This window comes from Plecotus auritus (assembly GCF_963455305.1).
Source record: "Plecotus auritus genome assembly, chromosome: 2".
Lineage (NCBI taxonomy): Eukaryota > Metazoa > Chordata > Mammalia > Chiroptera > Vespertilionidae > Plecotus > Plecotus auritus.
The window spans coordinates 207,333,145-207,356,107 of NC_137771.1; the positions used below are offsets into that span (position 1 = coordinate 207,333,145).

Sequence of the window (22,963 nt, forward strand, 5' to 3'; positions counted from 1 at the left end):
CTCTCCCATAAACAAGCAATGCTTAAAAACTCCAAAGCCAAGAGTTTTCTTCCTCCTCAATCTGCATCAGTACAAATGTGTAAATGTTCAACATTTACCACTCTTCTTTATCAAACCATTGTTTTCTATTATCAGAAAGCAGTTATAAGTCATGTGTGTGGTAATAGCGGTGGTTGGCTGTTTTAGGCAACACACAAAGAATTAAACAGATGTAGTCCCTGGCTTTCAATGGCTTTGAGAGAAATGAAAAACCAAACGTTAAAACCAAAGAAGCAGTACATCTGCCTATTTATATTCATCAGCAGCAAGTACAATCCTGGAATAAAAGGACAAAGAATAGGCATACAGCATTATGAGAGAGGAGGTGGTTACTGGCATCCAAAAATGGAAAAGGTCAGGAAAAGTAAGAGACTTTATCAATCCAAGATAACTTTCTAAGAACAATTTAAATGATAGGAAATACTACAAGTAACGGGTTGTGTGGAAGAGCAACAATAACAAAATGCCAGAGTCAGTGGAAGAAGAGACAGAAAAGACAAACCCTGTGGCATAGTATGAAATGTAACGCAAAGGTGGTTTGGGAACAATTCATAGAGAGGGCCTACCTCTGCTGAAAAGGGGGTCAGAAAATATGGTCAAGGGAGGTATCCCAGAGTGGATGAAATGAGAGCCAAATCTGGCCAGCCACCAGGCAGACAATGGGAGGTAGGACACCACTTGCACAGTGACTGACATGTGTAGACTCTAACCAAGCAAGGCAGGAGAGACCCAAGAGCATGCAGCATTTGCAGTTCATGTGGGAGGTCAGGGTGTATGTGTGTGTGAGGGGGATGATAAGATAAAAAACTGGACTAGATAGGTTGGCTGGGGCCAGATAATGAAGAGCTTTGTATTCTGGGTTAAGAGGTTAGGATTTGATTCTATGGGCAATAAGAATCACTGGTAGATTTTCAACAAGGTTCAGATTGCCTTTTATAAAGGTCACTCCAGCAGTAGTGGTATGGACTGATTTGTTTATTTTTGCAAGGGGAGGGTAGGGAAAGATGGAGGAAGGGTGGAGAAGGCACTTACTTGCTTTAATATTTATTATTCTATGCTTAGCCATCTGCAGCTATTAGCATTGCTCTTAAGACAAATGATGACAGAAAATGGAAGAGGCAAGGGATACTCTGAGGGGTACTTAAGAGTTAGAACCTAACTGCATGGAGGGAATAGAAAGATTCCAAGATGTGTCCTATGTTTCTGGTCTGGGTGACGGGTTAACAGTGCCATTAAATGAGATAGGAATTGTAGGAGGTGGAACACATTTAAGTGGGAAGATGATGTAAATAAAATATAGAAATCAGACTTTAACAGAGGTCAATTAAGTATAAGTTTCTGGATCCTACTCTGTACAGTTTCAACTGGATGGGTTAAACTTTGGCACTTTGGCTTCCTGCCTATAAGAGTTAACTGGTTTCTACAAGGACAAACCTGTGACCTCAATAACACATGCCCTAATCAGCTAGACTAACCTGACACAATTAATAGGTCCTTTTATTTTATTACTATGATATAAAATGAAATGTTCCCCGAACTGAGGGTCATCAAGATAGAAGGCTAAAGATCAAATGCAATATGAAGAGAGTGTTAAGGCTCTTCTCCTACAGACTTGAGACAGGCATGACAGATGGGGTATGTTTGCTGCTGCTAAAGAAATTTCACAGGCACACAAAATATAGCTGGTTTTTGATACCTGGCTTTGATGTTTTCAGGAACTCATTTAGCAACACTGGAATATCTGGCAGCTTATATAACCCTTCAAATATGTTATAAGGTGATGAGAATCAAAGCCATGGCATATACAATACCAGCATTTTTTGTAAAAGCAGTATAATTATTAAACTTCAGAGGTCTGACCATGTATTTTTAATTTTCTGTATTAGGAGCATAATAATGGTCATTTATTCTGTTATTAAGATTTTTTGCTAACACTAACTCAAATAGCACAAAGCAATGGGAGGAAGCAATAAAAATTACCTATAAATGTTTACATACAAAGCAATATCTTTCAATATTTACCGGAAGTTAAAATTCTATACTTAATTTTTATACTATGACATGGGGTCTTGGTAACAACTGGGTTTTCCCCTTTGTGTCCAGAATAGCTGGAGACACAGATATACCTATAAATCAAAATTGGGAGTTTATTATTATGCATATGGCCCTCAGTAATTATGGGTAGGCTACACATCAAATGTTGACTCTCAATTAAATCTGCCCATATTTAAGGAGACCCTGACCTAATCAAGGCAGGATTGCTGAGGCTTAGATCACTCTGTAAAATAATTAATACCCATCTTGAATCATAAATTTATATTATGGTTCTAAATGCTTCAAAAGATTTTGGGTAGGTAAAAATATTCCCCACTTTAAGAAACAACTCTTATACAGGGATCATCAAAAAGCAAAATTCTGACTGTGTGTGCTGCTCCTTTGGTCCCTTCTGGGACATCTTAGAAATAAGTGAATGAGAATGCAGCCAGTTAGTGAGTGGAATCTAGAATCACATTTATCTGTGTCTGATTTACAAATTGTTAGACATCTAATTGTTAGACATCTAATCGATGGTCTTAAAGTCATTTTAGAAGTGAACACAGTGAAATAATAATGAGGATAAGACAGAAGAAAAATGAAAGGCAGGTAGGTTTACTAAATGAAAGGATGCCCTGTATTGTTTTTTTGCTGCTGTCTTTTTTAAAAATACTTTTTTTATTGATTCAGAGAGGAAAACAGGGAGAGGAAAACAGGGAGAGGGAAGAGAGATAGAAACATTAATGATGAGAGAGTATTATTGATTGGCTGCCTCCTGCACGCCCCCTACCAGGGATCAGGTTGTGCCCATGACAGGAATCGAACCCAGAACCCTTCAGTCCACAGGCCAAGCCTCTATCCACTGAACTAAACTAGCTAGGACTGTTTTTAAGCTTTTGTAATTCTATAGTCTCCAAAAGAATGTGGGAAACTAAACAAACAGGTAACACAGTTTAATATCATACATTGAAGTTTCCTTCATGCAACCACTAAAAGCAAATTACAATATCCACTCGAAGAAAAAATAATCTACTAAAATACTGTTGTTGGGCTTTCTTGGTTTTTATTACAAAATTACTGGACCAAAGCAAAAAATACAAAAGAACTTTCTAATAAGATGTGGATAAGCCTATAATCTTTTGTGAATTAAAATTATACTTAAAGAGTTCAGAAGATCTCACTGCTATCTATTTATGGAGGCATGGGATTAATTTTACACCCTGAAGACATCATAGTCCAAAATCTGGGCATTTGCCCTGACTGAAATCGAAAACCGAGACCTCCTGGTTCATAGTTCGACGTCCAACCACTGAGCCATGCCTGCAGGGCAGCTTTAACTTTTATCCAAGTTTAATCACATGTTCTTAGACTCCTAGAAGGTAACTTAAGCGAGAAATACTTCTACATGTCTCTGACTACCATGGCCTGATGAAGTGAAACTTAATTTCTGCAAGAATTTGAGATAGAAAGCACACAATAGATTAAAATAATGTGTACTATGCCTTGTACTACCTCAAATTATGCAGCTGTTGCTTTTTGTGAAGATGAGTAAATATATCCTTTGTTAAATAAAATATTTTTAAACTGAGGGATTTCTATTTTACCTCAATGTAGACAATACAAAATGTCTGCCATGTACTCAAAACACAACTGATTAATTCAATTTTGTGGATATAGAATTTGACAGTATTTAGAGAGAGCTGAAATATATTTGTTTATAAAACTTTTCTACATACACATTATAAAATCAGGTGTATACTGTATAAATGTTAAAAGTGCTTAAAGTAACTCTTTTCAAATAAGCTCAAACAATTCAGAACTCACTTATACATAAATAAAATACTAATTATAAATAATTATCATAAAATATATACTCTAACTCCCCGTAAGATACAATCTATTAGTTTATTTTATTTCTGGGCTAATTTCTGAAAGGGAAAAATAAGACTTTCTATAGAAAACTTATCAAGAGGTTGTTTGTTTTTGTCTATAGATTCTGTAAACTATGTCCGCAAAATCTTTCAACAGGGTCTTACACCAGTCAACTTTTCCTAGAGGAAAGGGATTCTACAAAACCAAGTTTCTCTAATATATTTAATTTTATCAAATTTAAGAGTCTACATTATTTTTTAGTAGCTAATTAACTGTAGAACACTTTACACAATGCTCCTGAGCTGCAGCAACATTTGGACAATCCAAACCTCAGAAAGCAAGAAAGCAAAGTTTCTTCTGTTTCACATACTCTAGCACCATTCAAGGATGTCCTATTTATTATTATTACTAACTTGGAAGGCAAACCTAATATTTCTCCTGTGCTTATTTTTATTCTCTCAATGCCTGGAAATGAAAGAGAGAAGCCAGATGACTGTCAAAAACCAAAGACCAATCACAGCAGGAAATTATTTAGAGTATTTTTTGCCATTTGCCCTTTCTTTCCCCTGATCAGCTGCAGGAGCTGTGAAGATCACAGGGTACAGGCAAGATTCTGAAAGCACATGCACTACTGCAAGCAAAGTTCACTCTTGGGCCCCTACCCCAGCCATTCTTCACTGACTATTCAGTGATGGTAAATTTTAGAGCAAATAAGGTCACCCAAATTCTATGGCTATATGTCAAATGAGAAGGGACAGTTTAAGAATTTCTTAATCCAAAAAGAAAATAAAAATATAACAAATTCCAGTAAGTGTGGCCTAAACGAAATATCTTTTCCAATCATTGTGAGAAGTGCTATTTCAACACTGACTATTCACAAATCCTTCCTTATGCTCAGAAGCAACAGTACCATTTGCATAAAGAATACAAGTTTCCTGAACAAATCTTTCTCAGACAATTTAGTCATAGGGGATTCTAATACACTCTTTACACAACACTTTGTGGCACACATACTTGAAAATCACTGGTTTCTGTAGCATGTGAAAGGAAACAGTCATTCTGGCATCCTCGCTCTCATATGAGCTTACCCTTTCATTGTGATTACCATGCAAAGGTTCTCTGCTGGTCAAGTGGGTGTTACCAGTAAGTAAATAGCATATAGCAGAGAAAGATCAAGGAGGCAGACACATTTTATTGTGTGAACAATGCAAATAGGAATGCTTAGCTAACTCCCTTCTATGCTTGTCTTAGCAACAGTAACTGACTAGGTCAGCAAGAAAAATTGGAAATTAGAAATTTATTAATATCATCAACTTCTAAAATTTGAGTTCCTAATCACAGAATTGGTTAGTTATATTTAGCACAAAACTGTCTTTTGTACAGAACAAATATATATCTTTACAAACTACCAAAATGAATAAGTAGAATTTATTTATTTTACATAAAAACCTTTATTTTCAAAGATTAAAAAATATATTTCACAACCTACCCCCTGCAATTTCAAATTTCCCTATTAGCAAGGAATTAATCTACACTGGAAAGTCAAGGCTTTTAGTTAATGTGTCAGGGACTGGGCTGGATTAGTTTTAACACAGGGTTTTTAAATAGAGGTGAGTTTGTATAGCATAATCCTTAGTCCCTAGAAAGCACTACCATAAATCTATGAATAGAAAATTTTGTTTTTGTTAAAGAATTACCTTCATATCTAAAATGTGACTTGTTTGCTCCTAGAAATGGTGAACTATAGGACTATTTTATTCCTTTGCACAGTTTGTGTTTATGGTACAAAGTACAGTTCAACCCAAAACCTTAACGCCCAGTGCACAAATTTGTGCACAGGTGGGGTCCCTAGGCCTGGCTGGCAATCAGGGCCAATCAGGGCCATCTCGCCCAGTCCTGATCGGGGCCAGGCCAATTGGGGCCTGCTGGCCAGGGGGTGGGATGGGGGAGGGACTGCGGGAGGTTGGCTGGCCAGCGGGGAGGGACTGCGGGAGGTTAGCCAGACTGATGGGGCGGATCAGGGCCAGCCGGCCCGGGGTAGGGACCAGCTAGGGGGAGAGACCATGAGAGGTTGGCTGTTGGAATGCACTGACCATCAGGGGGCAGCTCCTGTGTTGAGTATCTGCCCTCTGGTGGTCAGTGAGCATCATAGCGCCTGGTCAACTGGTCATTCCGGTTCATTCCGGTCGCTCGGTCATAACAGTCGCTTAGGCTTTTATATAGATAGATATCAAACCCAGATGAAACAGAAAATGGTTCAACCCTCAGCACTCTAGTGTCTTCCAATGATTCAAAATCATTCATACTCACTTTAAGACTCCCAGATTTTAGAAGAGAAACTCTCCTGCTTTTAACAAAGAGATTTTCTGGCAAAACCTACCCACCCTCATAGAAACTTGGGCCAGAATAATCAAGAGTAATCTTGTAACTCAAAACACATTTTTTCCCTCTGCAAAAATAACATATACTTAAGTTTTCTTTCCACAAAAATGCAACTGCAACTCACAAGCAGGACACTGGTAAATTATTAAAGGTTGCTGACCTAGGTTAAGAGCACCTTAGGTCCTAATTTAAATGTGATCAAAATTATTACCATCAGACAAAGGATGAGAATCTGGTTGTCTCAAATCATGGAATAAGAAAGAAGGGAGGCCATGAGAAAACAGTTATAATCTCAAATGGTTGGATTTTAGTAGCATTCCTTGAGTAGTCAAGGTTTGTATGGGCTACATAGTGCTTTACCCTTTAGAAGTAGCCCCAAATCCAATATAAAACTAAGAATCACTAAGATCAAAGATGCATAGAAAGAACTTATGAATTTACCTTTGCTTTATGGTAGATGGCAAATCTAGAAATTCTAGTGTAACAATAGAAAATAGATTTACAGGGACACAGTAGAATTAATCAAAAGTTGCATTTTTTTGCATGTACACATATGCAGAATAAGGAGTTACTACTTACTTTTCCCCATTTACTTACAACAAAAAGTAAAAGCTTTACAGTCAACTCAATAAGAAAATGCATATCTGATGTATTTTTAGGGATTGCCAGATAACTTATAAGCTATTTACTCCAACTGTCTTTGCTTCTTGCCAAGTTCATTTTCATTACCATAAATACATTAGGAACAGACTGACCTAACCTGAAACTAGGTGCTTTAAAAAGTCTAATCTAGCCCTGGACAGCTTGGCTCAGTGGTTAGGGCATCACCTCTCAGACCAAAGGGGCGCGGGTTCGATTCCTGGTCAAGGGCACAAACCTGGGTTGCAGGTTTGGGGCTTGTGTGGAAGACAACCAAGTGATGTGTCTCTCTCTCTTTCTCTCTCTCTCTCACATTGATGTTTCTCTCAAAAAAAAAAAAATATCAATGGGGAAACAAAAGTCTAATCTGCTTATTGATTAAAAAAAAAAACCACACAGAAAATAAATGAATGATTGCTAGTGATTCCCATGATAGCTCAACAGACCCAGTAACTCCTCTGGATTAGTACAGAAAGAAGCCAATTAGTTTTATTTCATATGTAAATAGCATCACAAAGAGGTAGAAAATATAATTCATTAGATTGCTTTATCTTCAAGCACAAGGCACACATTTTGAAAGTCACTTCAAATACAGTTATTGCTTATGGAGCTCTCTCTCTTAGGCAGGAATTTTAAAAATAAATTCAAATACATCCAGCTGTGTATATTTAAGAAATACCAAAAAGTCACAAGGCATAGTAAGATTCAGCTGTTCTCATCTCTCCAGTATTATCAATAGCACATAATGAGTTAGTTCATACATCATCACAGCTGTGCAAGCCAGAGCTAACTTGGCTAATTTAACTATTCCAGCAGAGTTCAGTCAGGAGTTGGCTCTATTTTAGATAATCCATTCTGCAAGTCATATAGAAAAGAACATCATATCCTCTTTATTATCATTAGTATGCAATTCTCCTGTCTTCTTTCACAGAGTACCTGTGAAGTCATCTTTATTATCCTCTGCACAGATTAAAAACATACACACACACACACTTCTAAAAGCAATTAGCAATCGAAATCACTCAAAACTAAGACTATGACAAACACTCTAGGCATAAGTCATATCAAGTAAAACTCTCTCTTTTATAAATAAGCCTTAATTCCAAAAGAGGAGAAAAGAACACTGTCCTCTGAGAAATATTAACCCTGGAGTTGGGGTTTGCAACTTTCTACTTCACCCTCCCACTCTACTTCAAAACGTTCAGAATTAGAAATAATCACAGGCTATATTTTCATCTACCGATTAACCCCAAATTAAGGTTTGCAGAATGCCTCTTCTTTATGGTTAATAGTAACTATAAGACTTCTGGCACACTTTAAAATGGATGTAATGTGAAAACCAATGGCGGTCTTAGTTGCTAATAGGAGATTTGCACATCCTCCACAATTTCAATTATCCTCAACAGTATTCTACAGTTAGTGAGGCTCTCTTAAAACTACTTAGACTTGCCATTTAGTATCATTTTCTAATAAGGATGAGTGCCTAAACTGTCAGAGACTATGTTTTCTTAATTGAAAACCTAACATTCAATGTTGTTTTCTTAACTTCATATTTGGAATTTGGAAATTCTCCAAAGCCCATCCTGTGTGTAAAAGAAGCCTCGGCATGTAAATACAGGGAGTTCACACATACAACTAGTTTCCAGTTGATGTTGGCAATGAACATCTGCAGATGTACAAAAGCAGAGTGTGGCGGAAAAGTAGGATTATATCATAATTTGGGGTCAAGGCAAAATTGGAAAATAATTAAAATACTTTCATTATAATTAACCAAATTGAAATTCTCTTTATTAAGTGTATTTTTACTATCTAGGCATCTTGATTAAAGAGGCAGAATGGACTTGTGAATTTATCTAACTCAACTTCCTTTCCAATTTCATTCTTGAGAATAAAATGAACCCTGTAAATCTAATTTGGATTAATTTAGCTGTTAAATCTAATACATTTGAAAAACAAAGAATTTTATCTGCACAGCAGACCCAGAACTATGAACTTTCCCCAAGTTCCACACAATGAAGTATTGTAGATATAGTATGTAATAATGATTTATCAAGTCATATAAAATACTGAACACAAGTGAGATTAACAACTGTCATTCATTTTTCCTGAATCCAAAGACTGCTGGGGTCTGACTTGGGCATATACACAGCTGAACACACACTTCCTGGTTATGTGCAATCTGCACAGATAGACCAGCTTTACAGGCCTGACCACAGAGATTAATAGCTTTAGCCAAATAATGTGGTAACCATGTGAACCTGGGCTGCTCCAGCTTGTTTGTGAATCTCTCAGCAAGGCTCAACATGCCGTTATCTGCATCTTGTTGCCAGGAAACACAACATCGCTTTGGAATACAAGGAAAACCAGGTTGCAATGACCACAGGTCAACTTCCCAAAAGTCCAATTTTTGACACTTAGCTATCTACAATCTTATAACATTTCTTACTGTAGTCCATGGAGAACCTTCTTCACATTACTAATAATTAACTTAGTACTTTGCTATTTTTATCAGGGCAGGACAACTTACTACCATTACCAATGTATTAGCAACAATAATTACAATAATAATTCACTCATACCTTTCCTCTCAAGTGTCAAATAAACATTATTTCAGTAAAACTGATTTGGAAATCAAGCACTCACTGCAACTACTTTATAACTAATCCAACAATATCCATGCTTATTCTTCAGCAAAGTAATTTTACCGAAGGACAAAATACCCAATATGCTGCTGACTTAAGAGTTCCTGGATTCTCTCCATCAAAATACCCATCTTGCCTTGCTGATAATAACAGAACGTAATGTGTTGGACAATAATCCTGACCAATTCAAACAGAGAGAAACTTAATGTACCAGATGCTGAAGTACTCAGCAGACAGGAAATGTGCTTCGTAAGAATGAAGTGGGAGGCTACTATTCTGCAGTTTTGCAATCTGGAGATGGGAAAGATAGAGTGGCTTTGAGAGTATATAAAGTTAATTATCCTTTACATACCAATTAGAATTGCTAGCTCATGGGCAACAGAGATTTTAGACAAAGCCTTATTAAAAGGGTTTTAAGAGAATGGAAAACATTGTCTTCCAATGCCGGCTTTAAAATATGAAGTTAAAAGTATTTAGCTTTATTTCACTACCCATGCAAAATAGAATCTTGGATGCATTCTATTATAAAGATAATACATTCATGATCAGGAAAACTATATTCTTGATATAATCTTACTTTTATCCCAAGGAGTCTTCTATATGATAATGCCTTTAAACCTGGGCCTTATATTGTTTCTCATCTTGTTCCATACATCCCTTCAAATGTCCCTTTGCATCTCAAAATTCTAGTCTCATAGTTGAGTTGTTAAAAAGACAAAAATCTGAGTACTATATGCCTGAAATATTAAAAAGAAACCACTTATCCAATACTAAATGGTAACAAGAGAAGTTAAAAGAAAAGAAAAAAGACCAGGCTTCTGCAATGCCAACAATGCTTTGGCACTATGTTAGAACACAGAAGATGAACATCAAGACTAACAGAATTAAACAACTTGGAAATGGTTTACTGCCACCATTTGCTTGTTGACTCTCTTGAAGAGAGTAACCCAACTTATCTGTGAACAAAGATGACTCTCAAGAAAGTTTTTCCCCTGGATTTCTAGTCTAGGATACTCAGGGTAGTTTTCGTCCCTATGGATCATTCCTTTCAGTACTACACACACATCATCAGGCTATTCATTACCTGTGAAGCAGTCAGGATGCCCTCATGGTCTCCCAAATCAGATAGCATGTATAGACGTGCTCTTTTCCCCTAAGTAATTTGAATATTTACTCTTGGTCATACACAACTAACTATTAACATCACACATTTTAAGTCCTTCCATACTACAGGAGAAACAACTTAGAAATATAAAGATTAATGTTATTATGCAACCATTTTTGCATTAGTAACTTTACATGTGGCAACTATCATTTTCTTCTTCACTTTTAAATTCAAAGAACTCAGATGTGGAAGTTTCAGTTCCCTATCAGTGAATATTGCTTAGATATCCATACTAAAAGAACCAAATTATTTACTTATATGTCTTGCATAGGAAAACATAACTGTTTTTATGTAAGTGATAAACAAACATACCCATTAACATAAACATACCCTTTACTCATTGTTAAAAGACTCAGTTTTTTAAAAAGTACGCTGAATTGTAGAATTTACTTTACCTATAAGATAATTAAAATAATAAACTTAATGGCAAAAAGTTTTAAGGAAACTAAAAAAAAAATTAATATGCTTGAGCAGGATTCATAAGTTTGGAAGAAACTTCTGAATCATTCACAAAAATAGTTTGTACCATTCAAAATCAAGAGAGCCACAAAAATCTCCAAACAATACTATTTTCCTTTAAAAAGTAGTAGCTACTCAATATGCAAAACTTGAAAATTGGAAATATTAGGTATGAGTCTTGTGTTATAAGACTCATCATGGACTTTCAAAATCAAGTTCTCCTGTATGATTAAAATTGTATTTAATTTACAACATTCAATGTACAGGTAACTTCTCAGTCATATACATATTGCACAGAGTAATATCTGAATAGTTCAAATCATAAAAACTTAATTGTCTGGTTAGGTAAATAGCCTTCATTCAACCACTATGAAAAAAATCAGTACAGCACACAGGCAGAAGAGTAACAGTGGAAAAAAGAATAAAACCTGTTAGGTTATTTAAAAGAAACCACCCTACTAAGCTTTTAACTTCTTTATCTTCTCGATAGTATTTAACAACAGCTTTAAAGTTATAAATACATACCCATACTTCATTCTCATCCTATCATTCTCTGGGTTACAGTAAAATCTTTCCAAGTGCTCCTGGGAATCATTGGATACACTCTGCCACTTTTGGGTAGTTGTCCTCTTGATCTGCCAATGATAGGGCAAGACCGTGTGGTGTTTCAAACAATCCCTGCCATAAATACACATGCCTTGCAAAAAGTCCATGCAAATTTCAATTTCGTTCTCTTGGTGAGTGTGGTACTGTAGCTGGTTCACCAACTCAAATACAAGATCAAGGGAAGCCTCCTCACTTTTGTCCTGAAAGAGCTCGGTACTCAACTTATCACTGGTGTCCAAAATGTACTGGATTGTAAAACTGTTGTCTTGGAAAACCCCTGGAACATAATCCATAACTTTGTCTATGCAGTCAGGACTAACAGGAACATCACTTGAAACTGGGTGCAAAAGGGCAGTCTGGAAGTGCCCTGCTGTAGAATCGGCCACTGTCCCACTAATGGTTTCTGATGGAAAGTTGTGATCCTGGATTGGAATCACTTGTTCTGGAGCATCAGTAGAAGGGCGAGTTTCTGGTATTTGGTCCCCGACATTTGTCCCCTCAGGAATCAGGACAGACATATTGTTTTCTGCTGGTGGACAGGATGCGTTGATTTCCAGGGGTTTTTTCACCATAGGTTCATGTAAGCTGCTCTCATCTGCATCCTGGTTTCTGGATCTAAAAACCCCACCAAGTGAGCCAGATTCTAGCAAAGTGTTTAATATTGGCCTCAAAGACCTCAGGGTTCCAGTTCCCAATCTCTTCTGATCCTTTTTCTTAAAACAAGTCTTCAATGGAGTGATCTTCTCAGAGAGTCTCATTTGGCATGAAAAGTCATCAGGAGGAGAGGGAGGCTGCACTACACAGTCTGGCTCAGGTTCGGTGGTTTCCATTTCCATAACGTGGATTAGCTCCAATTGCTCCTCAGAGTCTAAAATCCTACAGGTAAAGGAAAGAAGATGATCACTTACAAGCTGACAACAACTGGATCCCATTCATTCATCAAAATGTTTAGTTTTAGTCTGTAAGTTCCTGAAATCACTCCTCTTACATTGTATTTCATCTTTTAAAATTTTATTGAGAAATTAAGGCTCCAGAACAGCCAGGGCTATGCCCACAGAAGGTAAAGGTAAAAGAGAAAGTATTTTAGGCACTTGAAGTTTATTTGTGGACCTAATATACAATAATTTGTACTTTTGCTGGGATAGGAATTTTTACTCTAAGTCTAGGGTAGAATGGAAGGGGGAGAATGAGGGGTAGAAATAAGTGTGTCTAACTGATGACAGCAGGGAAACCACATCTTCACTGCTTTGTGGTTCTTTTCACAGTTGTTTATTTATCGCCTTTCTCATGAGGTGACAAAACTGTTTCTTTGTAAAAAATAAAAAAAGTTCATCAAATGAAGGATAAACTTCAAAGATAAATAGTGAGGGAATTTGGGTGTGAGAACATACTCAGGAAATAGGGGCTCTGAAAACGTTATATGGGAGAAAGTCAGGAGCCTGTTGAAGCATTCCTATGCAATTAAGTCCTTACTTAAGGTCAGCTGTGACTTTAGGAAAAACAAGTATAATGAAACCAATTTTACCACAGGCCAGTGGTCGGCAAACTGCGGCTCGCGAGCCACATGCAGCTCTTCAGCCCCTTGTGTGGTTCTTCCACAAAATACCACGTGCGGGCGCGCACATACAGTGCAATTGAAACTTCGTGGCCCATGGGCAGAAGTCGGTTTTCAGCTCTCAAAAGAAATTTCAATCGTTGTACTATTGATATTTGGCTCTGTTGACTAATGAGTTTGCCGACCATAGGCTAATTGTTATAAACAAGAGTTAAGTTCATACAACAAAAAGACATTTTTGATGACCTGCTGTATTCAGAAAGTTTCAATATAAACCCCAAAGACATCAAGGGTCTACTTTTGCAATCTCCAAAACATTACCATTGCTGGAGGAGAAAATACCAGGGCTTGTTTAGCAACAGAAAGTAAATCAACAACTGCAGCACACACAGTTTTAGAAACCAAACACAACTTCATAAAGAGACCCCTTTACACATGTATTTTTTAAAGGCAAATGAAGGAATATTGTAGAAAATAACATAATAATATAAAACACAAGCCACATTTTCAGATTCCTTATGAACTACTGAAAGAGAATAAAAGTTCTTTCTTCAAGGAATCAGACCCTTTGGGGAAAAATGGAACAAAGAATAAAGCCAAGGAAACTTTGTAAAATGACAAATGGTATCTCCTCCAAAATCTAGCACTCATTAATTCTGAAAATATTTATTAAGCATTGTGTCCAGTGGAAAAGGATTGGTGATGAGCAATTAATACTCTTCTCTCTTATCCAATAGAGTGAAAGAGATATTTGATGCAAGGACCCATGACTTCATCAAGTATGCAACCCAGGTGCCCATTACAGTGCCTAACACAAATGCAAATAGTGGATACTCAGGATATTTTTTTGTCTGAATAACTAAAGAAAAATAACCTAAAGTGCCTAGTTCCATTAGGTTTTATGGGTCAACAATAACACAAAATAATAAAATTGAGTCCCCAGAAAAATGAATATTAAAGATCTAATTGGATTATTGAATCTGTGCGTGTAAAAAGTGCATAATGATCAAACTCAGAAAAATGATTTAAAAAAACCACCATACATCCCACAAGGTGTTAGCCTCCATGATAAGTACAAAAGGAAAAGGTATAAAGAGTTCAGTGTGCGCTGCCATTGTTAGGGAAAGCTTCACGAAGAAGGAGGGACTTGACAGAAGACATAAATCAACTGGAAAGCAGCCAAGCCAGGCGTTATTATTCATCATTCAGTGCTCTTGCCTCAAGGCACAATTGGCACAGATTGTGGTATTCCCTCTCCACCACACCAAACCGGCCTGTGCCATCCTCCACACACGCATGCACACACACGCACGCACACCCTCCTATCACACCCCATCAAGGCAAAACAGACCTTAAACCAATCTTGAGTCACACACTTCAACTTTTCCCATTATTGTCCTCTGTCACACTCGGAAATAAAACCGAAGCAGCAGAGAACTGGAGGAGTGGCTGGAGTGGGGAAGTCAACAAAATCTAGTTCCTCAATCAGTCTGCATACCAAAAAATAAAGATTAGGAGGACACTTCCTGGGGTCCCCCTCAGCAGGCCACCTACCACTCCTCCCCACACCTCTAGATGCCCCGATTTCTCTGGCACGCTCGGCTCAGAGCCGGCTCCAAGGGAATCGCCGGCTCCAAACTTAGGACTCGAAGGCCCGCCGCTGCCCGACACCCCGGCGCCGAGCCCGGGTCCGAGCGACGCCTCCTAGGGCCGCAGCGATTTGCGCAGTTCCGCACCCCGGCCGCGCCAACTCGGCTCAGCGCGGCTGAGGCGCCGCCAGGTTCGGCCAATTTGGTCCGGGAGTTCCGAGCATCTCGCCCCTCAAACCCTCGGTCTAGCCTCCTCCCCCGCCCGGGATTCCCTCCATCCCAGAAGCCACTCACGGGGCCTTCCCGTCAACTCTTCACCCCTCAACCGACCTTCCCAAGAGAATCGCTCCGCGAGTCTCGGAGGGTCGCAGAACCTCCCCGCGAAGCGCCGGGGAAAAGTGGCCGCCGCTTCTTGGGAAGGGCGACGGAGACTCCCGCGCCTTCAAAGTTAATCCGAAAACAGCCTGCTAACTTCTGGGCTGCAGCCGCAACGCGGGGCGGCCGGAAGGCTCCCCTAGCCACCGTGCCTCCCCCTCGGTCTGCGGAGTGCCCCCGCGGGGGAGGCCGCACAGACGCTCCCGCGCTGACCAAGGCGGGCAGGGGAGACGTCGCGACCCTGACTAAAGCCTTCAGTGTCTCACTCCGATGTATACACCTGCCAGAGGCCCTAAGTGACTAAGAAGTGTAAACCAATTCCATCTCGATGCGGACGGGATCCAAGTGAACTCGGTACAAAAAAAAGCACAATCTAAGTAGCCATTGCCCTCGATCCTCGAGAGTCGCTGCGGGGCCGGTGCCCCCTTCCTCGCCCGCCAGCACCGCGAGGGTCCCCCACCGGCTCCTCAGAGCTCAGCCGGAGTCCTTTACCTGAACCGGCACCCTGAGAACGCCGACCACAGGAGCCGAGTTGCGGCGCTGCCGATTCGCGGACAACGTCCGCACGGGGGTAGGCGCGGAGAGCAGGCTCAGGTTTCTATGGTTCGCAGGCTGGGGACGCGGTGACCGGCGCCCGAGCCATTCCGCCGCCGCGGGCGCAGAAAGCGGCGACGGCGCTCTCGACCCAGCTTGTTCCCCTGTCACCTCGAGCTCTGGTTTAAAGTGGCTTCCGGTCGCCTGCTCGCTACAGCCCGGCCGAAGGGGCGGGGCCTGGGCGGGGGTGGGGCTTAGGGGCCGGGCGCTCACTGGGTGCCGGGAAGGAGCTCCGCCCCCTCCCGCGTGCGCGCTCGCGAGAAGGCGCCGGGGGTTGCCGCGGCCGCGCGCTCCTTCGAGGGGGCGTGTCCTTTCCGGGCGGCGCGGGCCGGGAGGGTCCCTGTCAACGCGCTTCATTGAGCTGGTGGTGATGAGGAAGAGTGCGCTCCCTGTGGGGCGGGCTCCACCTGCCTGCGGTTAGATGGAGGATCACTTTGTTCCGAGAAATCCCAGGCATCCGAAGGAGGATGTGAAACGGAACGACCCATTTCTGAGCGTTTGGCTTTGTTTATTTGCCTCCTCACAAGACGCCTCCTTCCCCTGACGCCACCGAACCCCCAGGGGCGGCAAACGGCTGCTATGGCCGCTGCGGCCAGACGGGGTCGCCAGCTCCGTACCCAACGGGCCGGCCCGGCAGCACCAGGTATCGCCTGCCTCAATGGGGCCGAAGGCATTCCTCTTTCAGGTGACCTACCTTTGGGGTTTTTTGACGAAAAAGCGCCCATAGATATGTTTTAAAGCCCACAGACACCGTAGTAATTAATTGACTCAATACTTGTCTAGCGCCTATTGCGTGCTCGGCGTGTGCTAGACTTAGGCTGCAGCTCTGATCAACCCAGACACCCACCAGGCAGCATGCAGGGCACCACATACTCACCTCTAAAATATATACCCCATGAGAATTTGCTGTATTGTCTGGACTGTAAAATGCCTTTATGGTAAGTCCATATATTGAATAGCTTTTCAGTGGTGGAGGAAGAAACACGTGAAAATCATATAATCACTATCTGTGGGAAGGAAAGGCCCTGATCAAAATAAAAGCGTTAATTATGGCTTTATCCCCGACAGCTGGCAGAGAGTGAACAACATACAGCTTGCAAAAAGATGCTCTCGGCCTGTGGCCTGAAATATTAACTAATTTAATTCCATAATTTGGAGACTTTCTGGGTTCAGAAAGCCAACTATTACCTTACCAGACACAGGAGCCTATAAAAATAGGAGCTGAGAGGTGGTAGTAATAGATATATGCTTCCAAGCCTTTCTTAAACGCTTCTAAACCAAACCGGGTGGCAAACTTTTCTAAATCTATTCAACAAAGAATATTTATTTATTTATTTATTTATTTATTTATTTAGCAAAGAACAGATTAAAGGTAGGATCGCCCCTGCAGGCTTATTTCAAATTGCATCAAGGCTGGGCCATTAAACTGAGGTGGAAATGATATGGACAGGATACAGAGGCTAATATAGAAAAAACAAGATTTTTCAGGCTTAAAAACTGATTTGAGACAAGCTCTTCATCTTGCCTACTCATACACAAATTGCCTAAAAGCAAGTTTAAATGGATTTTACTGTTTGCTTTTATTTATCTAATCTGTTCTGTTTTCTTGCCTTCCTTTGGATTACCCACTTTTAATTGTATTTTTCCCAACAATTACATTATTTGCTATACATTCTTTATTCTTTTAGTAGTGTTTCAGTTATTTATTGCTCTGTACTAACCACCTCAAAACTTAATGACTTAACTTTTGTTTGCTCAAGATTCCAGATTCTTTGGCTCAAGAATTCAGTTAGGCCATAGTGCACGAGCCACATCTGCTCCATGATCCCTTGGGCCGCAACTGGAGTGGCTCAGATGGTTGGGGCTGGCTCAAGTAGGCCCATGTGTCTTGGGCTGTTGACTAGATTCCCTGGTTTTTCTCTACATGGCTTCTCCATGTGACTAACTTGGGCTCCCTCACAGCATGGTAATTCCAGGATTCCGAGAGGGAGCATTCCAAGAGAACAAGCCTCAGTGTGTAGGCCTTTGCTTACTAAGGTATCATTGGCCAAAGCAAGTCACACAGCCAAGAGCAGAGCCTATGGCAAGAGGCCATGAATATTAGGAGGTGTGGTTCATTGGGGGCCATTTAGATTAAGGACAGATCAACTTAATCCAATTGGATTAATTAAAAGTTTCTTCCAGGGTGTAACTCTTTGGAATTCCAACTTAAAATCTTTCCCTCCTGGGTCCTGAACTCAAAATTTTCACCCTCCACTCCCCACCCACTGCCCTTGAGAACTTTAAACCTCTCTACTACTGCTTTCAGAATGTCAATTGCCTCGGAAGGTAAAATGGCACCAGATTCTGGACTCATTCAGCACTCTTAGATCTAGTCTCTTCAAACTGCTAAAGTTTTAATGCTCCAAAATGTATCCTCCACAATGTCTACCTCAGATGTGACGCCTGGAAGACAATAGAATAAGAAGATCCTCTTACAGAACAGAACCAGGGACTGACATATTAACTGACCAAGGGCATAGATTCCTTGCTATACCAGTAATTATCCAGCAGGATTTGATATTTCTGAGGGCCAGAGACCACTGTGTTCCCCATTTTCCCCTTTCCTGAATAGTAAGTAGTTTTACCAACATTCTGTACTTGTCTATCCACCATTGCTTATTAGGAATATTGAGGCAGATAACTTTTCTTTAAATATTGGTTGCCAGATCCACACTCTTGATGGGAAGTACCCCACATCATCAGAACTTCTGGATTCTGGACTTGAGCTCATTGCAGTAACTGGATGAGAATTTGAGATTGTTTCTCTTAGGGAGGGGATGAGTGTATTCCTTATATGAAAAGAAAGGGCAGACACTGCTTTTTGTCCTTATCTATTAAAAATATTCTGATACTTTTAAAAAATGTTTTTATTGATTATTTTAGAGAGAGAGGAAGGGAAAGGGATAGAGAGATAGAAACGTCAATGAGAGAGGAACATGGATTGGCTGCCTCCTGCACGCCCCCTACTGGGGATAGAGCCAATAGGGGGCGTGCAGTTGCTTTCTGTTTTCATAATTATTAGTAATAGTTGTTTCCCCAACTCGGGCATGAGCCCTAACTGGGAATTGAACTGGTGACCTCTTGGTTCATGAGTCAATGCTCAACCACTGAACCACAAGAGCTGGGCTATCCTGATACTTTTGTGGGGGGTGGGAGGAAGGATGGCAATGAGCTTAGCTAAAAAACTCATTTCATTAGATCCCATACTGTTATGGGTGGCCATGGGATATATTTCTAGACATATGGTGAAGATTTCTAGAAAAAAAAATTTTTTTTCTTAATATGTCTACTAACCACCTCAAAACTCCATTTTCTCCCTTTTTCCCCCTTCTAGAATGAGGATGGAGGTGGACCTCATGACAAAAATGAAAATGAACATGATGTGGGAAATATGAAGATGGAATCTACAAGATAGGGATGCTGAGCAGAAAGATACGAGTTTGGGTCACTCTTGACATCTTGAAGCTGCTGCAGCAGTTCTAGACTGGCTACATCTGGACTTACTTTTATGTAAGTAACAGAAACCCCAATTTGGTTTTCTGTTATGTGTAGCTAAAAATTTTCCCAGCTGATACATAAACTATCATGTTATCTTCCAACTATTCTTCCTGCTTGCAGGCTCTACCAGTTGGATAGTAATATGACATAGCATGTCAGAGATATAAAAGCTGTCACAAAGCAAAACATCAACTCCTATAGCATTTTTTTTGGCAATTCTACACTTATACCAAATTATATGATCAAGAAACATGTTTATTAAAGAAAAAATAGAAAGTAGAGAGGAGACCAAAGAATACTTCTAAAGTCCCATTTTAAAACAGCCTAAGTGCCCATCAGCAGATGAGTGGATTAAAAAACTGTGGTACATCTACACAATGGAATACTACGCTATGGTAAAAAGGAAGGAATTCTTACCATTTGCAACAGATGGAACGGGAGAGCATTATGCTAAGTGAAATAAGCCAGTCAGAGAAAGATAAATATCACATGATCTCACTCATTTATGGAATATAATGAACAACATAAACTGATGAACGAAAACAGATCCAGAGATTGTAAGTACTCATACATGAATAAGTGCCTCCTCTCTGAATGCTCTTCAAAACTGCAAAAGGTACAAATATGTACATGCAACATATATAGCATTTGCATGTGTATACTTTCTATATGTGGCCCAAAGCCATTTAATATTTTTAAAATATGCTTATAGGATTGAAATATTCTAATTTCCTTTGCACATATTTCTTTTATCACTTTCTGTTTTCCTTGTCTGCTGGATTTGCCTCAGCAAAGATCAGCTCAGTAGAGTACTCCCAATGAACAACTTATTAATGTAAATGCCAAAACTACATACTTGAAATTTCAAGTGACTCAAAACCTCCCATTTCCCTGCTCATTAACACAGTACATGCTATAAAGTACAAGTATCAATATCAGTTGCTTTCTGTTTTCATAATTATTAGTAATAGTTATTTCCCCAACATCCTTCTGGTGGAAAGAAAATCATTTCTGGTTACTGCACCAAGAAGGAAACAGTGACTAATGTGACTCAGAGAGCACAGTGAAAGACCTGAGATTTTAAAACAGAGGCCTTGGCTCTCAGCAATGCTGTACTGAGATTACATGGAGAATGCAGCCACGTTGCATAAATGGCAGACTGACAATTCCTTATCTATGAGTGCCAAGTCCAAGCTATAATGTTTCCTGACGATGTATAAGAACAACTTGTTCTTTAATGTGCATATATCTAATATATCCAAAGTAAAGGAAAAGTCCAACTATATTATTTAAACAACTGAATGACTTGTTTTTAAACATATAAATTCTATTATTGAAAATTCTGTCTTGATGCTGTTACTATTGGGCCAACTCTAGGGACTTACTTAAAGGAAGATTTCCTATTTCCTGGAGAGGGAGTTCTGTACTGTTGGGATTCTAGGGCAATAAAAGATTTGGCTGAATGTATTCACATCAAGTGGATTTTAAATATGGTGTTTATGGGAGAAGATTGGAAAGTGCTGCTGGAGAGTATGTCAGAGAAACAAAAGATAGAGAATTTACTTAATCAGCATGAATTTAGGGCGAGTTAATAAAATGCTCAGGGCTGGTTTTGAGCCTGACATGAACATACTTTGATAAATGTAAACTTCAGATTCATGTTTTCATAAAGTGATAAAATATTCACTTTGAAGACCACTTCTGGGCTTTAAAAATATTTCTCAGTTATAATCACTTCTCTCTTGAAACTCACTTCTCTCTGCCTCTGATGAAGCAACAAGGTGCCTCTGTCTGGAAAAGATGAGGGTACAAGGCCTACTGGAAAATAAACAGGTGAAATATGAATAGGATGAGTCCTAAAATGCTTATGCCAGTTCACAAACTAAAGATGCTTCTTGACTTATGATGGGGTTATATCCTGATAAACCTGTCATAAGCTGAAAAATTGTTAAGTCAAAAGTACACTTAATACACCTAACCTACCAACATCAGAGCTTATCCTGGCCTAACTTAAAGTGCTCAAAACACTTATATTACCCTACTGTAGGGCAAAATCATCTCATTGCTGCTGCCCAGCACCATGAGAGAGTATAGTACCACAAATCCCTAGCCTGGGAATAGATCAAAATTCAAAATTTGAAGTATAGCTTCTCCTGAATGCATATAGCGTTTGCACCATCAAAAAGTTGAAAAATAATAAGTCAAACCATCATAAATTAGGATCTTTTATATTCTGTTTTTGTTTGACTTTTTAAAAAATATGTCTTTATTGATTTTTTAGAGAGAGAAGAAGGGAAAGGGAGAAAGAGAAACGTTGATTGGTTGTCTCTTGCACACCCCCTACTGGGGTTGAGCCTGCAACTCAGACTGGGAATCAAACCGGTAGCATTTTTTTTTTTTTTTAAATATATTTTATTGATTTTTTACAGAGAGGAATGGAGAGAGATAGAGAGCTAGAAACATCGATGAGAGAGAAACATCGATCAGCTGCCTCCTGCACACCTCCCACTGGGGATGTGCCCGCAACCAAGGTACATGCCCTTGACCGGAATCGAACCCGGGACCCTTTAGTCCGCAGGCCGACGCTCTATCCACTGAGCCAAACCAGTTTCGGCCCGGTAGCATTTTTTTGGTACATGGGATGACGCTCAACCAACTGAGCCCCACCGGCCAAGGCTGTATTCTGTTTATCTAAGACTTCCATCTGTAAACTGCCTAATCACTTGCTGGACTATTCTTATCTCCACAGGCTAGCTTACTGTGCTCTTTAATCCCCTTTAGTTTTGGACCTGTTTATTGAATAGTTCCCATAGCATATAAGCAAAGTGCTGTCTAATCTAACTGGTTTTGATTCTTTTTGAAAGGATTCTCTTAGTGAAGTCCCCAGATGTTTTCCAGACCATTCATTCAGTTGTTTCAGCACACATTTATGGGTGTGTATGTGCCAGGCACTAGTTATGCAATGATGACTAAGATAGTCCCTACTCTCAGTCATTTTCATATGGTGAAGTCTATGAACTGACTATCCAGGTCACTTGGGAAAGTCTGCTATAGATTCCCCAACCCCACCCTAGAACTTCTGAGTGAAAATCTGAGAGGGCATGACCTGATCGAAGTGGCTCAGTTGAGTATCATTCAGTGCACTGAAAGGTCAAGGGTTTGATTCCAGCTGGGGCAACCGATTGATGTTCCTCTCTCACATCCATGTTTTCCTTTCTCTCTCTCTCTCTCTCTCTCTCTCTCTCTCTCTCTCTCTCTCTCTCTCTCTCTCTCTCCTCTCTTATTTCTCTTCTCTCTCTTTTACTCTCTCTCCTTTCCCATCTCTCTAAAATTAATGAACATGCCCTCAAGTGCGTATTAAAAAAAAATTCTGAGAGGGCAGCGAATTCTGCACTTTGAAGATGTTCCCTAAAAACTGCTGCTTTACTAGTAAGAACTCACAGGCTTTTAAAACCCTTGGGGGTTGGGTAGG

The 22,963-nt window shown here is 39.8% G+C and overlaps 2 protein-coding genes across 4 annotated transcripts in view; one reads left to right on the top strand and one right to left on the bottom strand.

Annotated features, from left to right (window-relative positions):
• Nucleotides 1–16,082, bottom strand: part of TIPARP (TCDD inducible poly(ADP-ribose) polymerase) — a 29,190-nt gene extending 13,108 nt beyond the window's left edge. Inside the window, exons 1-2 of the mRNA XM_080655434.1 lie at nt 15,850–16,082; nt 11,758–12,714 (exon numbers count right to left, since the gene is read on the bottom strand). Of these exons, the coding sequence (XP_080511560.1) occupies nt 11,758–12,674 (917 nt within the window). The 5' untranslated portion in view covers nt 12,675–12,714; nt 15,850–16,082. The remainder of the gene's footprint in view (nt 1–11,757; nt 12,715–15,849) is intronic.
• A 148-nt stretch (nt 16,083–16,230) lies between these two features.
• The window catches only part of SSR3 (signal sequence receptor subunit 3), a 115,687-nt gene continuing 108,954 nt past the window's right edge, over nt 16,231–22,963 (top strand). Inside the window, exons 1-2 of one of the 3 annotated variants that reach the window (XM_080655125.1) lie at nt 16,231–16,594; nt 19,328–19,503. The gene's annotated coding sequence lies outside the window, so the exon portion shown is untranslated. Of the gene's footprint in view, nt 16,637–19,327; nt 19,504–19,980; nt 20,049–22,963 lie in introns of those variants that run through there. The other 2 variants (XM_080655124.1, XM_080655126.1) reach the window with 2 other exon arrangements.